Genomic DNA, 21836 nt, shown 5'->3' with positions numbered 1-21836 from the left:
TCTTTCTGCCAGATGCTTTGATGGTCACCTTCTACCCACAAGATAAAGACCTAAGCTTTTCATGAAAGAACTCTGGTCATAATCTGATCTTTACATATGAGAGAGGACTGCTCTCTAGTGACGCCAAAATGACTGCCCTTGCCTGATCACGTGTTCTGGATACACTTTCTGCTTCTGCTCCTGCTTTCCCCCTTTGTCTGGAACAGCTTTCTATACTTTCTTTGATTAGCTGTAACTCTACTCATCTTTCAGGACTTCAACTAAACATCACATTCTGTATTTAATCTTCTTTGAAACCCTCCCATCATCCCCCACGGTGGCTAAGTGCACTTCACTCTACAATTATAGTGCCCTACATACATTACAGCCATAGAGTTGTAGATGAATTGAAGATGTCTCTGTGTGACTGTCTTTCCCTGGATTTTAAGCTCCTTAAAGCCATAAATGTGACTTGATCCTTTTTGTACCTTTGTATTTACCATATCACCTGCACATGGTGACTGCTCAACTGCTTGTTTAACTGACCTAAGCGGACAAGGTGGGAAGGTAAAGATGCTCAAGAGAGAAGGAGTACCCACACAAAGAGGTTTAAGAAGAGGTTATAGAGGGTGGAATAAGGATGCTGTATTATGAGCTAATTCTGATAGAAGAAATCCCCCTTTAACTATGAAGGGGGATCTAGGAGGAAGGAGGTAAAGGTGGAGGCAATGCAGGTGGTGAGGAAGGAAGGGAGTTTCAGGTGCAGGGCTCTATCTTCTTTGTCAAACAGGTGGTTGAACAGAGGGAGTGTTCAACTAAAATTTAGTGAAGGTAGTAGTCCTGAAGAAACATAGGATATATTTGCTCTGGAAGTAAATGCACATCTTAAATGCAAAGACCCTAGAAATATTTCATTCTGAAATGCACCATGTCGTAAGGATTCATTCATACACTTGAGATTCTTTTTCGATGCAAAGCTTTAGATACACATGTAACATTTTCTCTGCATATGTGTGCAGATGCTTGTGCCTGAAGATCTTCGCTTTTCTGCCAGGCTGCAGACCTGCCCGCAGAGCTGGTATTGGTTGTTATGACATTGCTGTTAGTGACACCCAGTGAAACATGGCTCATGGCAAGGCTGCCTGCACTGTGGGAAGAGTAGCTGCAAATCATCTTGAGAAAGGCACATTTAGTGTTAGTCTCTTGCCTACAAAGAATAACATAGCATTTGGGGAAGAATGTGCAACATAGGATCCCATAGTTAGAAATGAAACCAATGATGATCTCCACAGCTGGCAAATATTTGCCAAATGTGGTAGCGTAGATGGGGATGAATGTGATCCAAGCTATGAAGTAAATGAGCATGCCCAATGTTATGAATTTGGCTTCATTGTAATTCTCAGGTAACTATCTGTCTTTGAAGGCAAATATGAAGCGAATGAAGGCCAGGATGGCAATATAGCCCAACATGGTGCTAAATGCAAGGATAGATCCCTCTCACATTCCAGAATAATGACTCTGGGCAAGGAGACATTCTCTTCCACAGCAGGTGCTGCAAAGATGAGCCAGAGTGTGCAAATGACAACCTGGATACCCGTGCAAGTGAAGATGATGGGGCTCGGTTTATAGAGGCACTTCAGGAAGTTCTGCAACTTGGGATCAAAGCTGAAGGCTAGCAGAATTTTCAGGGACTTCATCAAAATGCAGGAGATGCAGAGAGTAAAGCTCACGCCAAATAGTGTCTGCCTGGTTTTACACGTGAAGTTTTGTGGTTCTCCAATGAAAAAGCCTGTGCTGGCAAAGTTGAGGAAATGACAGAAGAGGATTACGTAGCAGACCATCAATCCCCCGGATGATTTCACAACGGGTGTGTTCAGATTTCTTGTAAATATTATGCCAATGGCCAGAACAAATATGATTCCCAGCAGAGAGAGGGCCAGGAGCAGGATAGCCAAGGAGTCATTACAGTTGAGATACCACTTCCTTTTCAAAGCACACTGTGCTCCTTACAGGGGCCCAGTGAGTTTTGCTACTGCATAAAAGGCAGTGATCCATATCTAAAAGACAGGAGATTCAGTTACATTGCAAACATTTAAACCAGGTGATTGTCCGCAATGCTATAAATGAGACTCCTAGGTAAAAGTTCTGACTGGAAAACAGATATAGATAATTGTCACATTGGTTACTTATTAAAATAAAGCATGCACACAACCCATGGAAGGTGAGAGAGAAAGGGTGACAGTGAGGAAAGAGGAAGAGGGGAAGAGAAAAAAAAAAAGTCATCTGGGCTGTGAGTCTTTAGGAAATTAATACACTTGAGATAGAGGCTGGCCTCCTATGAACTTGCTATTATAGGTGGTGGTTCAGGGACTGTCAAGAATAAGGGCTTTGGAACCAGACATACCTCAAGCCCTTTCTCAATCATTTACTATTCCTGTTATCTTGAACAAGCTAATTGAACTTTCTGAACCTATTTCCAAATCCCTTAAAAAAAGACTCTGCCTGGGTTTCCCTGGTGGCGCAGTGGTTGAGAGTCCGCCTGCCGATGCAGGGGACACAAGTTCGTGCCCCGATCCGGGAAGATCCCACATGCCGCGGAGCGGCTGGGCCCGTGAGCCATGGCCGCTGAGCCTGCGCGTCCGGAGCCTGTGCTCCGCCACGGGAGAGGCCACAGCAGTGAGAGGCCCGCGTACCACAAAAAAAAAAAAAAAAAAAAAAAAAAAAAAAGGACTCTGCCTCACTGGGGTGCTGCATTCAGTGACATAATAAATATAAAATGTTTTCAATGGAGCACTGCACACAGTATAAACTTAATATGGTGGGAGCTGCTATTATAAGTAAGGCTGCAGTTCTTTTAAAATCAGAGACAATATGGTTGGGTCACCCTAAAAGCTCTCTAAAAGTGGGATAACACAGGATTGTAATCAGTGTCAGTTGGTGAAGAATTAGTTTATTTTTTCCCCAGGAGGTTAGTAAAATTGAGCATCTCACACAGGCAGTGATAAGCTTGAAAATGATTTATGCTGATTCTGGCTGCAGGGTGGCATGAATAGTTTATATCAGAGTGGAATTTCTAGGAATTTGGTTGCTTTTGGTTTCCTATTCCCATCCCCTATAGATGGGGTCCCACCTACTTCCAAAAAGCCTCTCTTCGGGCATCCATCTGATTACACTCCACAGTGCCTGTGTTTTCTTCCTTAATCTCAAAGTCAGGTTGTGTTTCTATTTATAAACTTCTTCACATTTCCAGCCTCCTCCTCTTTCCAAACCCTGTTTCCCTACAAATATGCATTCTTCTCTGTCCTCCCCTTAACCACCGCTGCTAGTGTCTGCCATTTCATTCATTCCTTCATTCATTATCATTCATTTTTGGCCCTGTCTATGTACAAGAGCTGTGTGCTAGAGACACACAGAGAAGAATAGATGGTGTCCTTTCAAATCACTGAGCACTTTCCCTTCAAAGTCGTGCTCAGTCTTCTACACTTGTTCTTGGAAGCAACTTGCCCTGGTTGTCAAAGACAGCCCAGATTGTATCTTGAAAAACTCTTGTACACCTTTATGAGACATAAATGCTGCATATTTTCTTGGTGTTTTTATTTATTTCACTTGGCAGACAGTCACTAGATACCATGTTACCTGGAAGATTTCCTCCCCATTTACTTTGTTACACAGCACAATCCATCTCAGGGAGAGATACATGGCGTTGTTGTGAGACAGTGATAGAACATGAATATTGGAATGTTTACATTGGGATACTTCTCTCTTTGGAGCCAATAAGCATTTGGGAACTATTCTGGCTCTGGAGTTCTCAGCTTTTATAGAAGCTGAGTAGGAATGCTACAATAAACCAGGGAATATAATGCTTTTAAAATAGGCTTAGCTCCAGGAAAAGTACTGATGGCTCCTTTCAGGGCTCCAAAGGCTGCCGACCTCACTCTTGCTCTTTACTTTGTGTATTTTCCTCTGACCTTGTCAAATTGTTAAAAACAGATTTGGCAAACAATCAGTATCATCTCATCTCTATCAGTAGTTCAGCTCCTCCTCTCACAGAAGGTTCTTTCTTTTTAGGCTTCACTGTTGCCTCTTGGTAGGAATAACGAGATCTCCAGGGTATGCACACCTCTGGGTTTTCATCATGCTCAGTTTAGTTAATTCAGCATTTATTTATTTATAGTTATTATGCCCCGATTACAAGTCAGGCACGTCTGTGTGGGGGATATATGGACAAAAATAGACAGAGAACTCGCATTATTTTAAGAGGTGCTGGAGAGGAAGTCCAGTGGAGGGGATGACATCTTCCCTTGGAAGTGAAGTCTCTTTTACATCTCTATTAGCTATTGGTTGTGTGTCTGCTGCTAAAATAGAGCATATTCCAAGAGAAAATGAAATCTCACTGGAATTTAATCTAGCAGAAGCATATGGCACTTTTTACCTTTCAGATGAAAAAATTAACCAAACAGAATTCATGTTAAAAAAAAATCAGCCTAAGAGAAATTGTTCAGATGTGTCACTGTACATGTTGTAATGAGTGTAATTAATTACCTGTCTGATTATTATAGTGATTTTCAGGAGAGTTCACACATTCATAGCAGCAGATATGTTGACTTTTTATGGTTTTCTTCATTTGCCCAGGACTGCATTCCTTGGAGCATTTAGATTGAATTTGCTGCAAAGTGAAAAGAAATCCTGAATAGGTTTTTTAAAAGATTTATCTTAATTATCCTTCACTTAATTTAAAGATTTATTTACAAAATAGTATTTTGGTCTTTTTTTTTCTTCATAGTGTAATGGAATTGTTTTGTTATCTGGAGGAATTTCAACAAGTTTAAAAAATAGAAAATATTTCAGATAGTGAAACAGTTTAGGAAGAACACAGTTTTTGTCACATTAATAACTTTTGTAAGCAAATAAGGGAAATTAACTCTTTCAAAAAGTCCCTTGACTCAGAATTATTGGACTTTATATTCTTTAGAAGAAGGTTGTTAATCATGCTATTTAAGGAGCATGCCCAGTCTAATCTTAAAAAAGAAAACAATGGAAAATTTTGAATTTAAAGCCATTAAAGTATTAGTTAAAAAGATAACCCTAGTTATATAAATAATATTTAAATCACCCTGAGAATTTAGGTTACAATGCTGCATGTCACAATGTGAATCACACGTAGCATTCTACTTTTATGCAACCCTCTGTTCCCAATATAGCTAATAACTCTTTCCATTTCAGCTGTGTTTTTTTTTTTTTCCATTCCTAATCCCTTTCTCATGGCACATCTCGTGAGATAAAAATTACCGTCTCACTTTTACCCTTGGAAAGCCAAAGCAGAATGGGTAAATGAGGCTTTCTCTAGATTCTCTTAACAGCTATTCCTAGCCTGGAACACAAAGTCCTTAACTAACTAGTCTTTTCTTTGGGACATGAAAATGATCTGACCGAGAGAGAAAAGTAGCCAAGATTAGTAGCCGTTGGTTCACAAGTGCTGGCTTTCTTCTTCTCACCACAGCTATTGCTGATCTGGGTTTTCAGCAGGCAGGATATCTGCCTTGTGGATTCCCCAGGCAAAACTCTTAATCTGAAGTATCCACACTCCTGGAGGGTGCTCCAAAGACACAAAAGGATTTAACTACAAAATAAAGCTGGACATCATTAGGAGGAGAAAAGTGAAATCTTTCTTCCCAGCAGGACAGTTCCTTCTCTCTCCCCACATAAGAGACAGCGAAGACATTCTAAAGTCTAGTATTGGTAACTGGGGGACATCAATAAATTTAAGATTATTTGATATTTTGGACTGTGGTTTTTGACGACTTACCAAAATGCTGATACCCCAACTAGCCTGCAGATTGACAAGTGAATCTTGAAGTCTGACCTAACTGATCTCAGATCTTGTTGGTTTCTACTACTTCCTTGAAATATGTATGGGTGTTTCCATCAGAAAGAAAGCCTTGTCCCTCTTTTCATGGTTGTCAGTCCCTTCCGTTTAGTCCCTAAAAGCCCCACTCAGTTATCTGTCATCCTATCATCTCCCCCACATTTAGTGTCTCCCCTACAAAGTCTGGAGATGTCTTGGTAACAGTTAAAAATAGCACTTCTTGCAGAAGTTATAATAGGGAATCCTCTCTATATTCAATAATAAAATGAGTCACAGCATGGTTTAAAAAATCCAGCATGAGTTACGGTGTTTAGAAGAGTGTTGGGTTCACAATGTAGTTGTGAGGATGATAGTGATGATAACGAAGACAATGATGAAAGTTTGAGAATGCAGAAGGATGGCTACGTTTCTGTGTTTCAAGGAGAAAGTACCTTACTTAACTGAAATTTATGACAGGGAAAATTAGAATAAGATAGTGGCTTAAAGCATTTCTATGTTCATTCTTTCGTTGAACACATACATTTTGAGGGCCTATTATATGCCAGGCACTGTTGCAATTACTGGAGCCACAGTAAGGAATGAAATACAAAATTCCATGCTCTCAGAGGCCTTCTGTTCTAGTTGACAAGATTGATAATAAACAAAATAAAAATAAGCAAAATGTACAGAATGCTAGATAGTGATAAGGGCTAAGGAGAAAAACTAAAGACAGCAGGGTATAGAAGAAATATTAGCTTGACAATGCAATTTTAAATAAGGTGACCAGGAAAGGGCTCCCTGAGATGGTGACATTTTAGGAAAGACAGAAAGGAAGTTAGAAAGTGTACCATGTGGACATCAGAGAAGATTATTACAGGCAAAGGAAACAGCAGGTAAAAGGCCTTGAGCTAGGAGAAGGGAAGACATGTATGGAAGATTGAGAAAGCCCATGGGGTTGTAGGAAGGTAGTGGGAGATGAGGTCAGGGAGGTGCTGGTGGCAGGTAATGTATGGTATTTAAAGACACTGGCTTTTCCCCTGAGAGAAATAGGATGTATAGGGAGGGTTCTGAGCAGAGCATGATATTTTACAGGATTACTCTGGCTTCTGCCTTAAGAACAGACTGAAGGGGCTAAGAGTTGAAGCAAGGAGCAGTTAGAAACCTACTATCTGAATCTGGGTGAGAGGTGATCCTAGCTTGGAGTGGGGTGGTAGCAACAGAATAGAGGACAAAAGTGTCAGATTCTGGACTCATTTTGAAAGTATAACTTAGGATGGATATGAAGTGTGACAGAAAGAGAAGTGACAAGGATCCCACCAGATTATTCCATGAGCAGCTAGGAGAAGGGAGTTGCCATTTATTGCAATGGGGGTAGCTTTTGGAGCTCAGTCTTGGAGATAATTAGTTAAGATGACTACCAGACACCCAGGTAGAGATGTCAGTCAGGCAGTTGTATATTTACTTGAGTTGAAATTCAGAAGATAAAAATCTGGGAGTCATCTGCCTTCTATATAGTGACATTATTTAAATGCCTGGATGAGATCACTAAGGAAAAGTGCAGACCAAAAAGAGGAGCGGTTCTGAGCTCTGGGCCCACCAATAGTTATAGGCAATAAGAATGGTAAGGAAACAGCAAAGGAGACTGAGAAGTAGTGGCCAGAAACAGAGGAAGAAAACCAAGGGAGTGTGCTGTTGTGGAAGCAAATAAAGAAGGGAGAATAGGGCTTCCCTGGTGGCGCAGGGGTTGAGAGTCTGCCTGCCGATGCAGGGGACACGGGTTCGTGCCCTGGTCCGGGAAGATCCCACATGCCATGGAGCGGCTGGGCCCGTGAGCCATGGCCACTGAGCCTGTGTGTCTGGAGCCTGTGCTCCACAACGGGAGAGGCTACAGCAGTGAGGGGCCTGCGTACCGCAGAAAAGGGAGAATAATTAGCCAGTAAGTGAAGTAAGATGATGTTTGTATTTATTAACTAGAGAGAAAGAATTTTGATGGACTGAAAAGAGTTCAAAAGAATTATGGGAGGAGAGATATTGAGGCCAGTGAATATATTCAACTTTTCCAAGGAGTTTTGCAGTAAAGAGAAATAGAGGAATGGGTAGTATATGGAGGGGAAAGTGGGGGATCAATGGAGTTCTTCGGTTTTTTTCTTAAGATGGGAGGAAAAACAGCATGTTTGTATCACTGTTTAAATAACACAGAAAATACTTGAGGGTGCAGAAGAGAGTGGAGAATTGCCAGAGCAATGTCCTTGAGTAAGTAAAAGGGGTTGGGATTCAGAAGTCAACTGGAGGAGCTGACCTTGGCTAGGAGCATAGACAGTCCATCCACAGTGCCAGATGGAAAGCAGGGATACAGGCACAGATGTGGTGGCAGCAGAACACTGGAGTTCTCTTTTGATTGTCTCAGTTTTGTTAGTCAAATAGGAAGCAGGGTCCACTGAAAGTGAAGATGGGGAAGATGTGTTGGAGTCAAGAAGAGAAAAGAAAGTATAAAAAGCCATCTAGGAAGGTGGACAGATTATGGGCTAGGGTAATAGTCTGATTGCCCAATAGCATTTAGGACCCACTGGAAGTTAGAGATGAATTTTAAATGAGAACAGTCAGCAAGGTAGGTGGGGTTTTTTTCTTTTTCTTTTTTGCTTGTTTGTTTTTGCCAAGTTCAGCTACATGGGGGCTATACTGATTAGTTTAATATAACCAAGATTATACTTCGGTCCAATTAATAAGATGAAGAGAGAGATGGGCAAGGAAATTGAGGGTGTGTACAAGGGAGTGATATACAAGTTGACTATGGAATTTAAGGGGGGAAGTTGGACCGCTGGAGGTCCTGGCAGGGTCAAGGACTTTGGCAGTTGAAGTACCAATTGATTTGAATGCTACAAAGCAGCCAACAGCAAAATTACCTTAAGATTCCTGAACTCAATTTTTGTTTCTTGGTCTGTGACAATGAAGACATCATTCTTCAGGTCGTATGGTGCCATCTTGGCAATAGTCATGTGGCTGTTGATCTTCCAGAACACAACATCATATCCAGTATTCATATCTCCATGGGCATCAAAATGAAATGAACTCCCTGCATCTGTGAACGTCACATTTTTCAGTACATCAAGTAACTATGAACAATAAAAACAGAAGCAAAGACTGATAGAAATATTGTAAGTGTATCCGTTATCCCAATTGTAACACTGCCTTACAGGAATATCACTTAAAAATTAGAAAAAGGACATTCTGGATCAGTGAGTGTGGTAATTAGTTGAGAAGGGTTTTAACTACTAGGCAACAATTTGAGAAATGTTGAGAATTTCTGCCAAAGTCTTGCTCTGTGAATTTGAGAAAGCAAGTTAATGTTTATGGAGGTAGCTTCTCTAGCCTACAAAATTGAAATCTGACCATCTTTACTTTCTCCATGTTGCAGAGTTAATGGGCCCTCTGGGGCAGATGCCTGGGCTCTAATTCTGGTTCCATATTTCATTAGTGGTGTGATCTTGGCAGCTACAATTTCTTTCTAGGCCACAGTTGAGGTAAATGAAACCTACTTAATATGATTATTGTAAGAATTAAATGTAATTATGGATGTAAGCACTTTAGCCCTGTATATGGCACAGATTAAGGGTTAATAGAGATTAGCTTAATACCTTTAAGTACCTGTTATTAGCTAATAGGGATGTTGTGCAAATAAATAAAAATACTTTGCGTCTATCAACTAATAAAGTCACCTGACATTCATACATTACATGCTAATACTCAAATCTGTGATGCCCTTTTACTCCATAACAACTCAGCAAAGCACGCTGAGCAGGGATCGTCTTCCTCTTTTCTCAGAGGAGGACCCCAGCCAAGGGGTGAAGGACCTTATCTGAGGATACACATCTTGACTTTCATTATGAGGTCTTTCCATTGCACCTAACAATATATCCATTTAAATTCTCCTCATTATCTTTTTCCTTCTGACTCAAGGCAATCATCCCTGTGCCATTTGGAGTTATGGAAGGCAGGAAATTCATCCTTTCCTTCTAGAGTCACAATCAGCCTGGGCCTTTGGCCAAGTCTTAGTAGGTAATCCAAGCCAGTAGCTGTCATGCTCACCAACCCCAAAATGAAGGCTGAGGGGACAGAAATACAGACCTGGGCAACAGTCTGGTAACGACAGCACCCTGCTCTTGGGGTGTATGCTGAGGGGCGTCCCTACCCGAGAAGTTTAATTGGTGAGCCTATGGTAACTGCTAGTGTCTGCCTCCCAAGTCCATACTCGTTTGGTGGGACAAGTAGATCTTCTCATCATCTCCAATGGTTTTCAAGTCTGTTTCAGTAATTGAGAGTATAGTAAAGTGATCTCGAAATTCTATTTCCAATTTAGTTCAGAAATGATTTTTTTTAGCTTGAGAAGAAACATAATGAAAAAGTACTTTTCTTGTTACCCGGTTTGTTCAGTGAGAACTTGTATGCAATAGAGCTAGAACAGAAAATGTTTTACTGACAAACGAGGCAGCCGTATTGAGCTTGCACTGCAGGAGAAGAATACTGGACTGGGAGGGAGGAAAACATTTGAGTTCTGGCTCCACAGGCCCGTGCATCTATATCTGTGATGCTTATGTGGCTTTTGTTGGGTGCAAAATCTATGGAACAAGGCTGAAATTATTCTATTTGAATAGAGTTATTCTTATTCTATTTTTCCTAGTTAATCTTTTTTAAAAAAAATTTATTTATTTGTTTGTCTGGCTGTGCCAAGTCTTAGTTGTGGCATGTGGGATCTTTGCTGCCACGTGCGGGATCTTCATTGCGGCATGTGGACTCTTAGTTGCGGTGTGTGGGATCTAGTTCCCTGGCCAGGTATCAAACCCGGGCCCCCTGCATTGGGAGCGCGGAGTCTTAACTACTGGACCACCAGGGAAGTCCCTTAGTTAATCTTTTATGAATATTTCTTTCCTTCAGCTTTTTTTCCCCTTTGGCAAATAGAATATAAGAAAACCAAACTGTATTTTAAGTAAATATATTAGCTACAGTAGTCATATCAATAACCAAATATCACTTTAGCAAATTCTCTAAGCATGTATATTGATTTTATTATGTGTCCTCACAGGTTTCTTAGTTCTTTTAATCAATTCAAATTAATTAGTATTGCTTTAAAGAAGCAGGATGTCAGATCTAAGGTGGTAGAAGTAACTGACAAAATCTTATTCCAGCAATTGCCTGGAACAAAAAATATGGAGGGAACAAAACTAGAACAAGTAAAGCCCTACCTTCAATGTTCCCATCTCTACCTGTGTATTGATTTTTCTTCTGTTCCTTCCTTAAGCAATATCCACACCTAAGCCCCAGGAACTTAGTTATTTAGAGAGCATATCCTCTTCCATTCTTTTGTTTGAACTATAATTTCCACCAGTTTTTTCCTCCATTTAATCAGGTTTTACAGGGTAAATTTCTGACACATATACGTTCTGTAAATAATGATAACATTGTATGATGTAAATAAACTAGCACAATTCCATGTTTGTTCTTGCAAGAAAGAGGGTGGAGGCAAACAAAACAGTACATTCATCACTTGTTAAATATTCTGTCGAACATTTGCTCTGGATTAAGGTAATTTTGAACATTAATGCTTACAGTTATTAAACTATTTAAGGCTTTTTCCGACCATTATTTGTTTATTTTTTATGAAGACTCTGAAACTCATGATAAGTTGACTCTAAAATATTTAGAGAGTAGGATTTGTGTCTCCATGATTATATAATTCACCTCTGTATGGTAATGACCTATTTCTGAGAACGCGAGGTCAGGAGACCACTCCAATTAAGCTGCTGTGGTTGATGTTGTTTTCCATGTCCTCAGCCTCTCTACTGTCCACTACGTCTCCGTAAGTGAGCTGTGCTTGTGAAAAGAGGTATCTATGTGAGCGAATTAGAGACTAGCAAGGAAGCAGCCTTGCATCTCTGTCTGGTACCCAACCTATGTCTTTTTCTTTTGTAAACTTTTCCATGGTGTAGCAAAAACGCACATGACTAAGGCTGGGACAGTTTCACTGCTAACTCTATGAGTGCCCACGGGCCAGACCCTTATGGCTGAGGTCCCCTCCATCTCTAAACTGCTGCAAGTCTCAGTCACCAGTAACACTTCTTCTTGCCAGTTCTTTAGGATGAAGTGTAATGAACAAGAATCTGTGGATCTTCCATAATATTTAAAGATTAGAGATGATGTGTGTCAATGCTTAGTATAGTAGGCCTTAAACATTATTAGTTATTATTTTCCTCATTGCTCCACAATCTTTCCCTTTTTGTCCTAATGTCTCTTCTGACTTCTGGACCACTACACTTGAATGTATCATAAGTTCTTCACATTCAGCCTGTCCAAAATGGAATGCTTAATATTTCTTCTCGTTTCCAGACCTTCACTTTTCTCTGTGTTTCCATCTCAATAAATGGCACCAGTTGCCCAAATTTAGAATCATTTGTGACATCTTTGCTTTTCTCTGTCATTCTTTACATCCAATCTATCTCCAAATACTCTTCGTCTTTCCTCTTAAGTATATGCCTCTCCATCCTCATTGTCACACCCTTAGTACTTGTAGTACTTATACCTGAAGTATAAGGCATCCTTATTGGATGCCTGGATTACCAAACTGGTCTTTCTCTGTCTAGTCTTGTGTTCCTCTAGTCAATGTACATTGCAGTAGGAATACTATTTCTACAATGGAAAGCAGGTCACATCACTCTTCTGTCTAACAATAGCTTTAATTGGCTCCCCTTTGCTCTCTCAAGTCCAAACCCTTAAACATAGCTTGCAGACTTTCTATTGAAAGGATGGTCTTTGTACCAGCAATATCAGCATCACCTGAGAGATTGTTAGAAGTGCAGACTTTCAGGTCCCCCACACTGGGACTACTGAATTAGCATCAGCATGATAATCATATTACCAGGTAATCAAGTTTGAGATGCTCTGATTGATAAGGCCCTAATGATGGATGCTTCACTAACCCTCCACTCTCATTTGCCTGTAATTTCCACAAAAGACTCCAGTTCTATGGCACTACTTTCTGATCCCCGAAGATGCCATGCTTTCTCTCTCTGTGACTTTGCTGGAGTATTTCTGTCCTGCTTAACTCCTACCCATCTATCATATTCACCAGAGATGTCATGATCTTTGGAGAATGTTCTCTGAATTGCTAATACTGGATTAGTTGCCTCAATTATATGCTTCTCTACCATCTTGTATTTATATGAAACATTGTAATGCATTATTCTGCACTGTGATCAGCTCCTTAATTGTTCGATTGTTTACTCCTCTAGACACATGACTCCTTTAGGGAGAAAATTGTCTTGTTCTCCATAATATTTTCAGCACTCAACACAATGGCTGGAACATTGAGACACCCAACAAATATTTGCCAAATAATTGCGTAAAGAGTAGTTTGACTATTATACATTCTCTCATCCCACATACACCACTCACTACCTTGTATATCATCCACAGTAGAGGAAAACAAAAAAGAAAACCAAAATCACTATTCACAACAAGGAGGTGGTATTCTCACACACATCTGAGGAACATAAAAAAAATCTGTTGAGATAAAACAAGTATGACTGTGCTATCCCTGAATACTGCTCACACACATCACCAAATGTGGAGCCAAAGTAAGGATTATCCTCAAATATTGGAAAAAACTAACTCCTTTAAAGTTATTTGAATCTAAAGTCATTCAGAAAGTATTATTTAAATATTAGCGAATTTTGCCAGGGGAAAAAATAATTTTTAGGAGTATATCTTTGATTAGTGACCCTAAATGTTGCTGATCTTTTAAATTTAATGTCTATGGAGATTTCTTCCTAAAAAGACAATTGTTTGCATTATTTGTCCAATTAATTCTGGCATAGACATGGCTCACTCGTGATCAAAGGAGCAAGGCACTCTCCTATTCCTCCTTTCCAGTCTGTTTCTGTTTGTTCTGGATTACCATGCTCCCGGGGTGGGGGGGAATAAACAATGACCCCAGGCTCCTAGTGTTTAAATAAAACATTTTAGAAGATCTGCTTCAATTATACTTTCTCAAGATTTTTCCTCAGAATGTTTGAGACTTATTCCTGACTTAAAATACTTTTCCAGAGGATAAATAGCTATTGCTATTTGTACTTCTCTTCTCTTATGAGTCTCTTTATAGCTCCTCCCCTTTATCCCATCTGTCTCTGATTGTCTATTTTCTCTCCATTACTCTTTCTCAACCTCTCATTCTTAAAATTTCATGTAGTGGTTTCATTATGTTGGTCCACTTAGAGTTTTTTTTTTTTTTAATTAATCCTTCATTAAAGTTTTACATTACAAAGAGTATGCTTTCAAACAGGTATCTTAAAATCGCTAGACATATAAATATGTGTGTGTGTGTGTATACACACATATTTTAAAGAGAGTTTTAATTAAAAATAAAAATTCTAATCTCTAGTCTTACCTCTTCATTAGGTTTTTTTTGCCTTGCATTTACTTTTGCCTTGCATTACAAGGTGAAAACTAGTTTTAAAATGAGCACCCTATGACCATCACATGATTCACCCAAATGTAAGCTGATCACTTCAGACCTTGGAGCTTGTGTTTGTGGGTGTTTAAAGTAAGAATGACAAAAGTAGAAACAGCCTGCCATGGACATTCACTTATGTGATCAGAAGAATTGGATCTTATTCCCTTTTACCTTTCTTCCCTAACAAATGTAAAATAAATATCTTTTTTGGAACATGATTCTGCCTTAAGACAGACAGGTTTGGCTTTGAATATACGTTAGTGAGAAATGTGTTTCTAATGAGTAAAATTTATCATATAAAGCAGCAGTTTGCTTTAAATGCCTTGTTTATGAACATTTAAAAAACACAATGGAAAATATTCACTACAAAACTACAAAATTAGTTTGTAGAGTTTCTACAAACTAATCAAAGAGAAAAAAGGGAAAGACTTCTTTTACACAATTAGTGGTTCATTTAAACCTGAGATATCATAGGACTTGTTATGACTGACCTAACAACATTCATTTGAAGAAGACTGGAGTCCTAGGGAGACTGCCCTAAGTAAGAGTCATAACTGAAGGCGTTAGAACTATAACCACCAGAGACACCACGAAAACCAAAGGGTATGGAGTCAGAAGACCCAGACTAGAGTCATATTTCTGGTACTTTCAGCTTTAGTTTCTTTATGCATAATATTTAGCAATAATAAAAGGGATCATTAAACATGCCTGGTCTTGTGTTTGTTAAGAGCATCAAAAGAAATAATCATTTGAAGCTTTGAAAAACTGCAAGATCAGATACAAATACATAAACCAAAGGAAAATAGCACTATCAACAGAATCTTCTTGGAAATTAAAAGAACACAACTTTGGTGGGTCAGAGTAGGAGGTGAAGGTAAAATAAAAACTCTATTATCCTTAAGAACAAAGAACTAGTGGTAGAAATTCAGGTTATTCAAACACTGAAAGTATCTACTTATAAAAGGAATACAGTTAAGAGCAGTTTATATAAATATTGCAGATTAAAGGAAGGAGAGAAATGATGGTAGGGGAATTTTCTCAGATATGTGAGTTAGTACTTCCCATGGTTGAAAGGCATTGGGGTCTGACTGTCTCAAGCTTGGCACAGATCCCAAATGGCATAACCAAGGGCAAACACTGCTAGCTGAATACTGTGAACAAGTCCCGGCTCAGTGTAATCCCACAGGAAGTCATTTCTCAGCGAGAAGTTCCTTTCCATATCCTCATTAGCCTTGTAGGCCAAAGTCCCCTGAGAATAGTTGGAAATGCATTGACTCAGATCACTGTCCTTAGTATATGCACAGGCAGAGCCTTGAGCATGGCATATTCATTTAAGGGCTTGTTATTATCACTGGGAAACATATGCAGATTTTGAAGAAAGGAATGGAAAGAGGACATATTCCTTCTTCTAAAGGTACACCCCACAACTTTGCCAATCCTTTTAACATTAGGAATGGTGGTGATCTTGGTGGCCGTTGACCAGTTATCGCTAGCAATCCAGATCTTATTTATATTGCTTTCAATGGCTTTACTGAAGAGATTGAAAACATGGAACTGACTCAGAAATACCACAGCGACACTAACCTGGCTTCTGCTATGATTCTCTCAAGCGTCTGACTGATCCTGACTTCAATGGTATTATCTGAGAGGAAGGCTGGGAGAACTTCTCTGAAGGCTATGCACACATTATTTGTTGAGGTCTGAATTGCAAAAGTGTTGAGAGCCAGTCGTCCATAGTCATCACCTGTGGTTAGGATGCCAATCCAGTTCCATCCAGATTTCTGAATCAGGTGGGCCATTGCTTTAGTTTAGTAGAAGTCACTGGGCACAGTCTGTAAAAATGAAGGAAAGCGAATTTTGTCACTTAGGGTTTCTGCAGTTGATTCATAACTCACCTGGAAATGGACAGAAACTTTTAGTTATGGTGTTGATGAGTTCCAGGTGGTGATTCATAGTAGATATTCTTCTCTTTGATTTCTGTGAGTTTCCATAACATTTTCTAAATTCTTTGATCCTTTCCATCCTTCCCCTTCAATGAACTACTTTATAAATAGCTTAAATCATGATATTTGGTACCTGGTGACTGTTGAGAGTCATTGCTTTTCAATCATTTGGTACTGTGTATAGTATAAGCCCTTCAAGGGTTTAGGCTCTAAAATCTCCATCTACACTCCTATATCCACTTATATCTATCTTATATCTCAGGCCAGGGCCAATAGTGGATATTTTTTAAATACTTAAGAGATAAATATGGGAAAATGCAGCCAGTCAAATAAGCAAAATGAATTTTTGGACACCTAGTTTGTTCAAAATTTGTATAAATGACAACTTTGATGATTTTTATTCTAGGTAAAATAAATCATCCAGACAAATAATCATCTGTACAGGGGTCAGCAAACTTTCTTCTGTAAAGGACCAGATGTAAAATATTTTAAGCTTTGTTGGGCACATGTGCTCTCTGTCATACATTATTTTTGTATTTTTTGTTACAACCTTTAAAAAAATGTAAAAATCATTCTTAGCTTGACATCTCAAGAGCTTGAGAGCCACATTTGACCCACAGGCTATACATTCAGTAGTTTTCGGACTCCTAATCTACTCAAAAGAGCAGCAGCATTTTAGGAGACCTCCCTAATGTGTGCAAAGTTTTGCCTAATTTACAGCTTTGGTGATTTTATTCTAGGGAGAGTTATTACTTTCCACAGCTGCAATTGCACTGTGCCACTTCCTCAGTGATTTTTTTTTTTTTTTTTTTTTTTTTTACTATTTACAGCAGCTACATGGTATGGGGGAAAGACAATAGGCTTTGGAGTCAAACAAACTGTTAGAATCCTAACTCCAATAAATTTGGCAAAGTTAGTTAACATTTCTTTCCCTGTGAAACAACAGGATTCTTGTGAAGACTGAAGGAGAAATTTTAAATGGATAGTGGCACACAGTAGACATTCACTAAACCTTAACTCCCTTCCCAGTACCTGACATTACTATGCTCACCTTCACTGTGCCACCTGGGCTTCTGCAAAATCCTTGTTACCACGGACAGTCCCCTCTCCTATTGTGTGGTCTATCATGGAAATTACATTTTCACATTAAACAGCCATTGTTAAAAATAGTCTACTTTTCTTACTTGTCACTTAAGTAACCTTATACGTAGTCTAGAAATTTGGGGCCAAAGCCTTATCTCTGAGATATTTGGGGGAATAGTTCTTTTTGTTTTGCTTTGTTTTGGACTTAAACTTTTCATTATCAACTTCTCTAGGCTATAATATAATGGAACTCTCAGAGTCTTATATGGGTATATGCACTTATTTAGTCTAGCTCCAGAAAGTTAAATATTTTGAATTCTTATGTACTTATATTATACATGTATATATTTCTATCTGTTCACTTCTATCAGATGGTCATTTCTTGATAATCTGACCCTAAGCCTTTTCTAACTTTTTGCTTCTAATCTTCCTTGATTTTAGAAAGTAATGACCTAGTGAGTTACAGAGTGATGTGATATGAAGGCTAATTGGTTCAAAATCAAAACCAAGAGAGCTTGCTTGACTCTGAGTAATGTGCAAGAACTTAGTGCAGGGCTGTCTAATATACACTTTGGTCTTTCAGAGACCATTTTGCTTACTTCCTGGTTAATGGTTTGCATTATAGGAAGCTCAGTAGTTCACAGTCTCTGCTCAAAGCCTTTCCATCATACTCAGAACCAAGTGCAAACCATACCACAGCTTACAAGGTGTATATGACCCGGCCCTTACCCACCTCTACAAATGCATCTCTTACTCGGCTCCTTTCTGCTCAAACTGACCTAACCATATTGACCTTTTGTTATTCTTTGGACATTTCAACTTTGTACTTACTGCTTTCTCAGCCTAGGTACTCTCCTCTTCTCCCCATCTTCTCTTGACTGTCCCTTTTCATTCAAGTTTCAGGGTAAACGTCACCTCCTTGAGAGTCTTCTTTGACTTCCACGCCCCTTTACCCCTCACTTCCCCTGCAGTTTTCTTCATGGTACCTGACTGATGTTATTTTAGAAACAAGGCAGTTGAGGTGCTCAGAAGTTTCTGTCTTATCCAAATCACACTGAAAACTGTCAGAAACTAGACCTGACAGATTGAGGGATGACTACTCCCTTAGTGCTTTGATCACTATGCTATCCATAATAGGGCACATCCTTTTTTTTTACTGAAGAGAAAGAAAGGTTAAAGTAAAAGCATCTCCCCCACTAATTTCCCAGATCACCCTGATCCTTTCATGATAAAGAATATGATCAAGCCCAATGTATGGAGGTAGAACAAAACCCACCTGTGGCATGAGCGGTAAATTCAACAACCGGGAGACAGCCGTGGTTATTTCTGTGTAGCCAGCACCTATGACAGCCTAAACCCTTGGCATGTATCTGGAATAGTCACACTTAAATGCCACGCTTTCTCTGGAGCAGCTGAACTTAGAGAGAAACCTCAGAACAGCTGCCATTGCCTCTGTGACACCTATGCAAGTGTCATAGATTTCATACCCTAGTTTGACTCCAGATAATAGTGTTGACTTATTGATCATCTCAATGTTGTGTATCATGGCAAGAGTTTGAAGAAAATTTGATATTTCAAAGCTGTTGAGAAACAAGTTTTTTTGAAATTAGAACATAACTCTTCTACAGACATGATGATATCCTATTTTATTCTCATTTCTGCTGTATAATAGACAGTTTCTGAATCGGTGACACTTATCTCTTGAAGGATCTAAACTTTATTTATTTAAAAATAGTTTTTGATGGAAACCTTTCTCAAGAGTATATAAGGGGACCTCCCCGGCAGTCCAGTGGTTAAGACTCCGTGCTTCCAATGCACGGGGCATGGGTTCGATCCCTGTTTGGGCAACTAAGATCCCACATGCTGCGTGGCCAAAAAAAATATTTAAAAAAAAAGAGTATATAGGAACCCACAGATTCTCAAATGGAGTCTACAGAACAGGATTTAACCTTTTCTTGGTTAATTTCAGGATCATTTTGAATATTCAGTTTAGTATTCTACAGTATGAAGATGTTTTTGTAGTTAGATGTCAGCATTTTATTGCTGTCCAAGAATCTGCTTTTATAGACTCTCCCATTTTTTACTTTTGTGATGCTAATCTATTGTGGTTGGAAACTAGACGAATAAGACTCTTAAGAATGACTTATAAAACAGGCTCTGGGTAAACGCACAATAGCTTTCTCCTAGATAACATGTACTATTTCAGTTCCGAGGCATAGATATTTCCCCTTTTAGTGGGTTTTTCCAGTTGGCTTCTGGACTTGCGATTATTCCAGAGCACTGAGTTGTTTAATTACTGATTTACTGTTAAGTTTATTTCACCCACCACTGTATACAGAAGGTTACAAACAGTGCCTAATACAGAGTAAGAATTCAATAAATACTTTTTGAATGAATAAAAGGGGATATTGTTCAGGGTTTTGATATTTTCAAGTTTCTTTTAATTCATTTAGTTATGATAAATTAAATAATATTTGGATAATGCTGTTTGTCATTACAGACTATCTAAATGTGAAGTTTGGCAATGAACATTAAGTGTTTAATTTAAAGAAAGAAACAAAGAAGAAAGGTTAAAGTAATGAATTGGCTGGTAAATAAAATGTGTAATATTTTCAGAGTCCCCCCACGTGTTAGCTTCATGAGAGACTGAACCCTTTTGGTGTTTACCTCAGGATCCCCCATGCCTAGAATGCGACCTAGGTAATGTAGGCATTTAATAAATAGTTGTTCAATGTTGAATGAATACTGTTTCTCTCAAGGAGTGACAATAAAGCAAAATGATGTTCAGTGACTTTTTTTTCCAGAATAAATTTGCTTATTAGACCAAATGATTTTTTTTTATCATTTTCCATCCTTATTTGTTGGCCTATGATTGTGGGCCTTAAATCTGCAGTGCCTATTTAGTGCTCTGAAAAATCCTCATTAACTATTTTGGGGTATTCGCTGGTATTCCTGATAATCAATGATTAAGATGCCAGTAGCTCAAAATACCCAACTTAATGCCAGAAAGGAATCTTAGAGTGATGTGGGATCACATTTCACCTGAAAGCATTCATAGAGGGAATGCTAAACACTTTTTGATTAAAAAAAGAAAAAAAAGGAGGAGAAAAGAGGAGATTAAATTTATATACAAAAGTATCAAGATAGAAATCAGGATTTGAGAGTTAGAAGGAAGCACTGGGATCACATTGCTATAGCAACAGAGGCTGATGCTGCCTGTCTTTAAAAGTTATCCAGGCCCTTATTTTACAGAAGAGAAAAATCAGAAGCTGAAACTCAGAGAGTTTAAATGATTTGCCTAAATCTACAAAATTACTTTGTCACCAAACTGAAATTAGAATTCAAATAGCCTGTTCTCCTTAAAGAAAACCATCTGTAGTATCCTCCATTCAGCTTTATTTTTCTATAATACACTGTGACAAATGTCTTTTCTGTAGCCAAGCTTTCACAATATAAAGTGTTCGTGAAGGAAGAAGGAACACTCTGAGTTGAAGTAGGTTCTTAATTCATTATGAAAGAATTAGATGATTTCAAGAATGAAATAAATACAGTGTTGACAAAAATGTTAGTATGGAGAAAAATTTTAAGTGCAGTCTATTTTAAACAAAGAATTAAATAAAGATCCATGTTTGAAACAACCCACATTTGTGGGTGATAGGAATATAATTGTGCTATGTATGCTTGTAGTGGACAGGCTACTGTGTCTTATTGGTTTTCTCCTGTGACTTCAGGGGTTATTCTTTATAGGCAAAATCCGAATAAATATATTAATGGGAAGCATTCATTGCCTCTGTACTTGGAGGTTGATTATACATATAGTGCTAATATATCTTTCTTGTAAGGAAGAATAGCAAGACTTAACTTTATGCAACTTAAAAATATATGAGTTTAGGGCCTCCCTGGTGGCGCAAGTGGTTGAGAGTCCGCCTGCCGATGCAGGGGATACGGGTTCGTGCCCCGGTCTGGCATATCCCGGAGCGGCTGGGCCCGTGAGCCATGGCCGCTGAGCCTGCGCGTCCGGAGCCTGCGCGTCCGGAGCCTGTGCTCCGCAACGGGGGAGGCCACAACAGTGAGAGGCCCGCGTACCGCAAAAAGAAAAAAAAAAAAAAAATATATATATATATATATATATATATATATGAGTTTATATTTTGTTAAAATAATTTAGACGTTACTACAAGTAAACATTTACATGCCCTGGTCTCACTGCATAATCTTGAAATCTAACTGTGTTCTCTGAAGCTTTACTCACCCAACACACTTCTGGATTTCTGGCCATCTGGGGTAGTCTTCTGAGGACAGCATTTTTTCATGAATGGCGAACAAACCTCCAATCATGAAATGCCCTGGAGAAGTGGCAGCCACAGTCATCAGGGGTCTGGCAAGGCTAGGAAGTAGCGAAAATAATCACGAAACAGGTCATCAGTACTGTCAGTAGTGCCATGTTCCTCTCTCATTTGCTCACTTCTTGCGAGTTCTGAGG

The 21836-nt window shown here is 39.0% G+C and overlaps 1 protein-coding gene across 1 annotated transcript; it reads right to left on the bottom strand.

Annotated features, from left to right (window-relative positions):
* Positions 1–924: 924 nt before the first annotated feature.
* Positions 925–21797, bottom strand: GPRC6A (G protein-coupled receptor class C group 6 member A). The gene is given in 12 exon segments (XM_060115274.1): positions 925–1478; positions 1481–1956; positions 1958–2036; positions 4522–4645; positions 8728–8937; positions 15386–15411; positions 15414–15642; positions 15645–15916; positions 15919–16222; positions 18630–18933; positions 21606–21719; positions 21721–21797. Coding segments are annotated over 12 exon segments (2769 nt in total).
* Between the last annotated feature and the right edge of the window lie 39 nt (positions 21798–21836).

Source organism: Mesoplodon densirostris, chromosome 12, assembly GCF_025265405.1.
Source record: "Mesoplodon densirostris isolate mMesDen1 chromosome 12, mMesDen1 primary haplotype, whole genome shotgun sequence".
In the NCBI taxonomy this organism is placed as follows: Eukaryota; Metazoa; Chordata; class Mammalia; order Artiodactyla; family Ziphiidae; genus Mesoplodon; species Mesoplodon densirostris.
The sequence above is the reverse complement of the archived record's forward strand: the minus strand, read 5'-3'. Positions and strand labels throughout refer to the sequence as shown.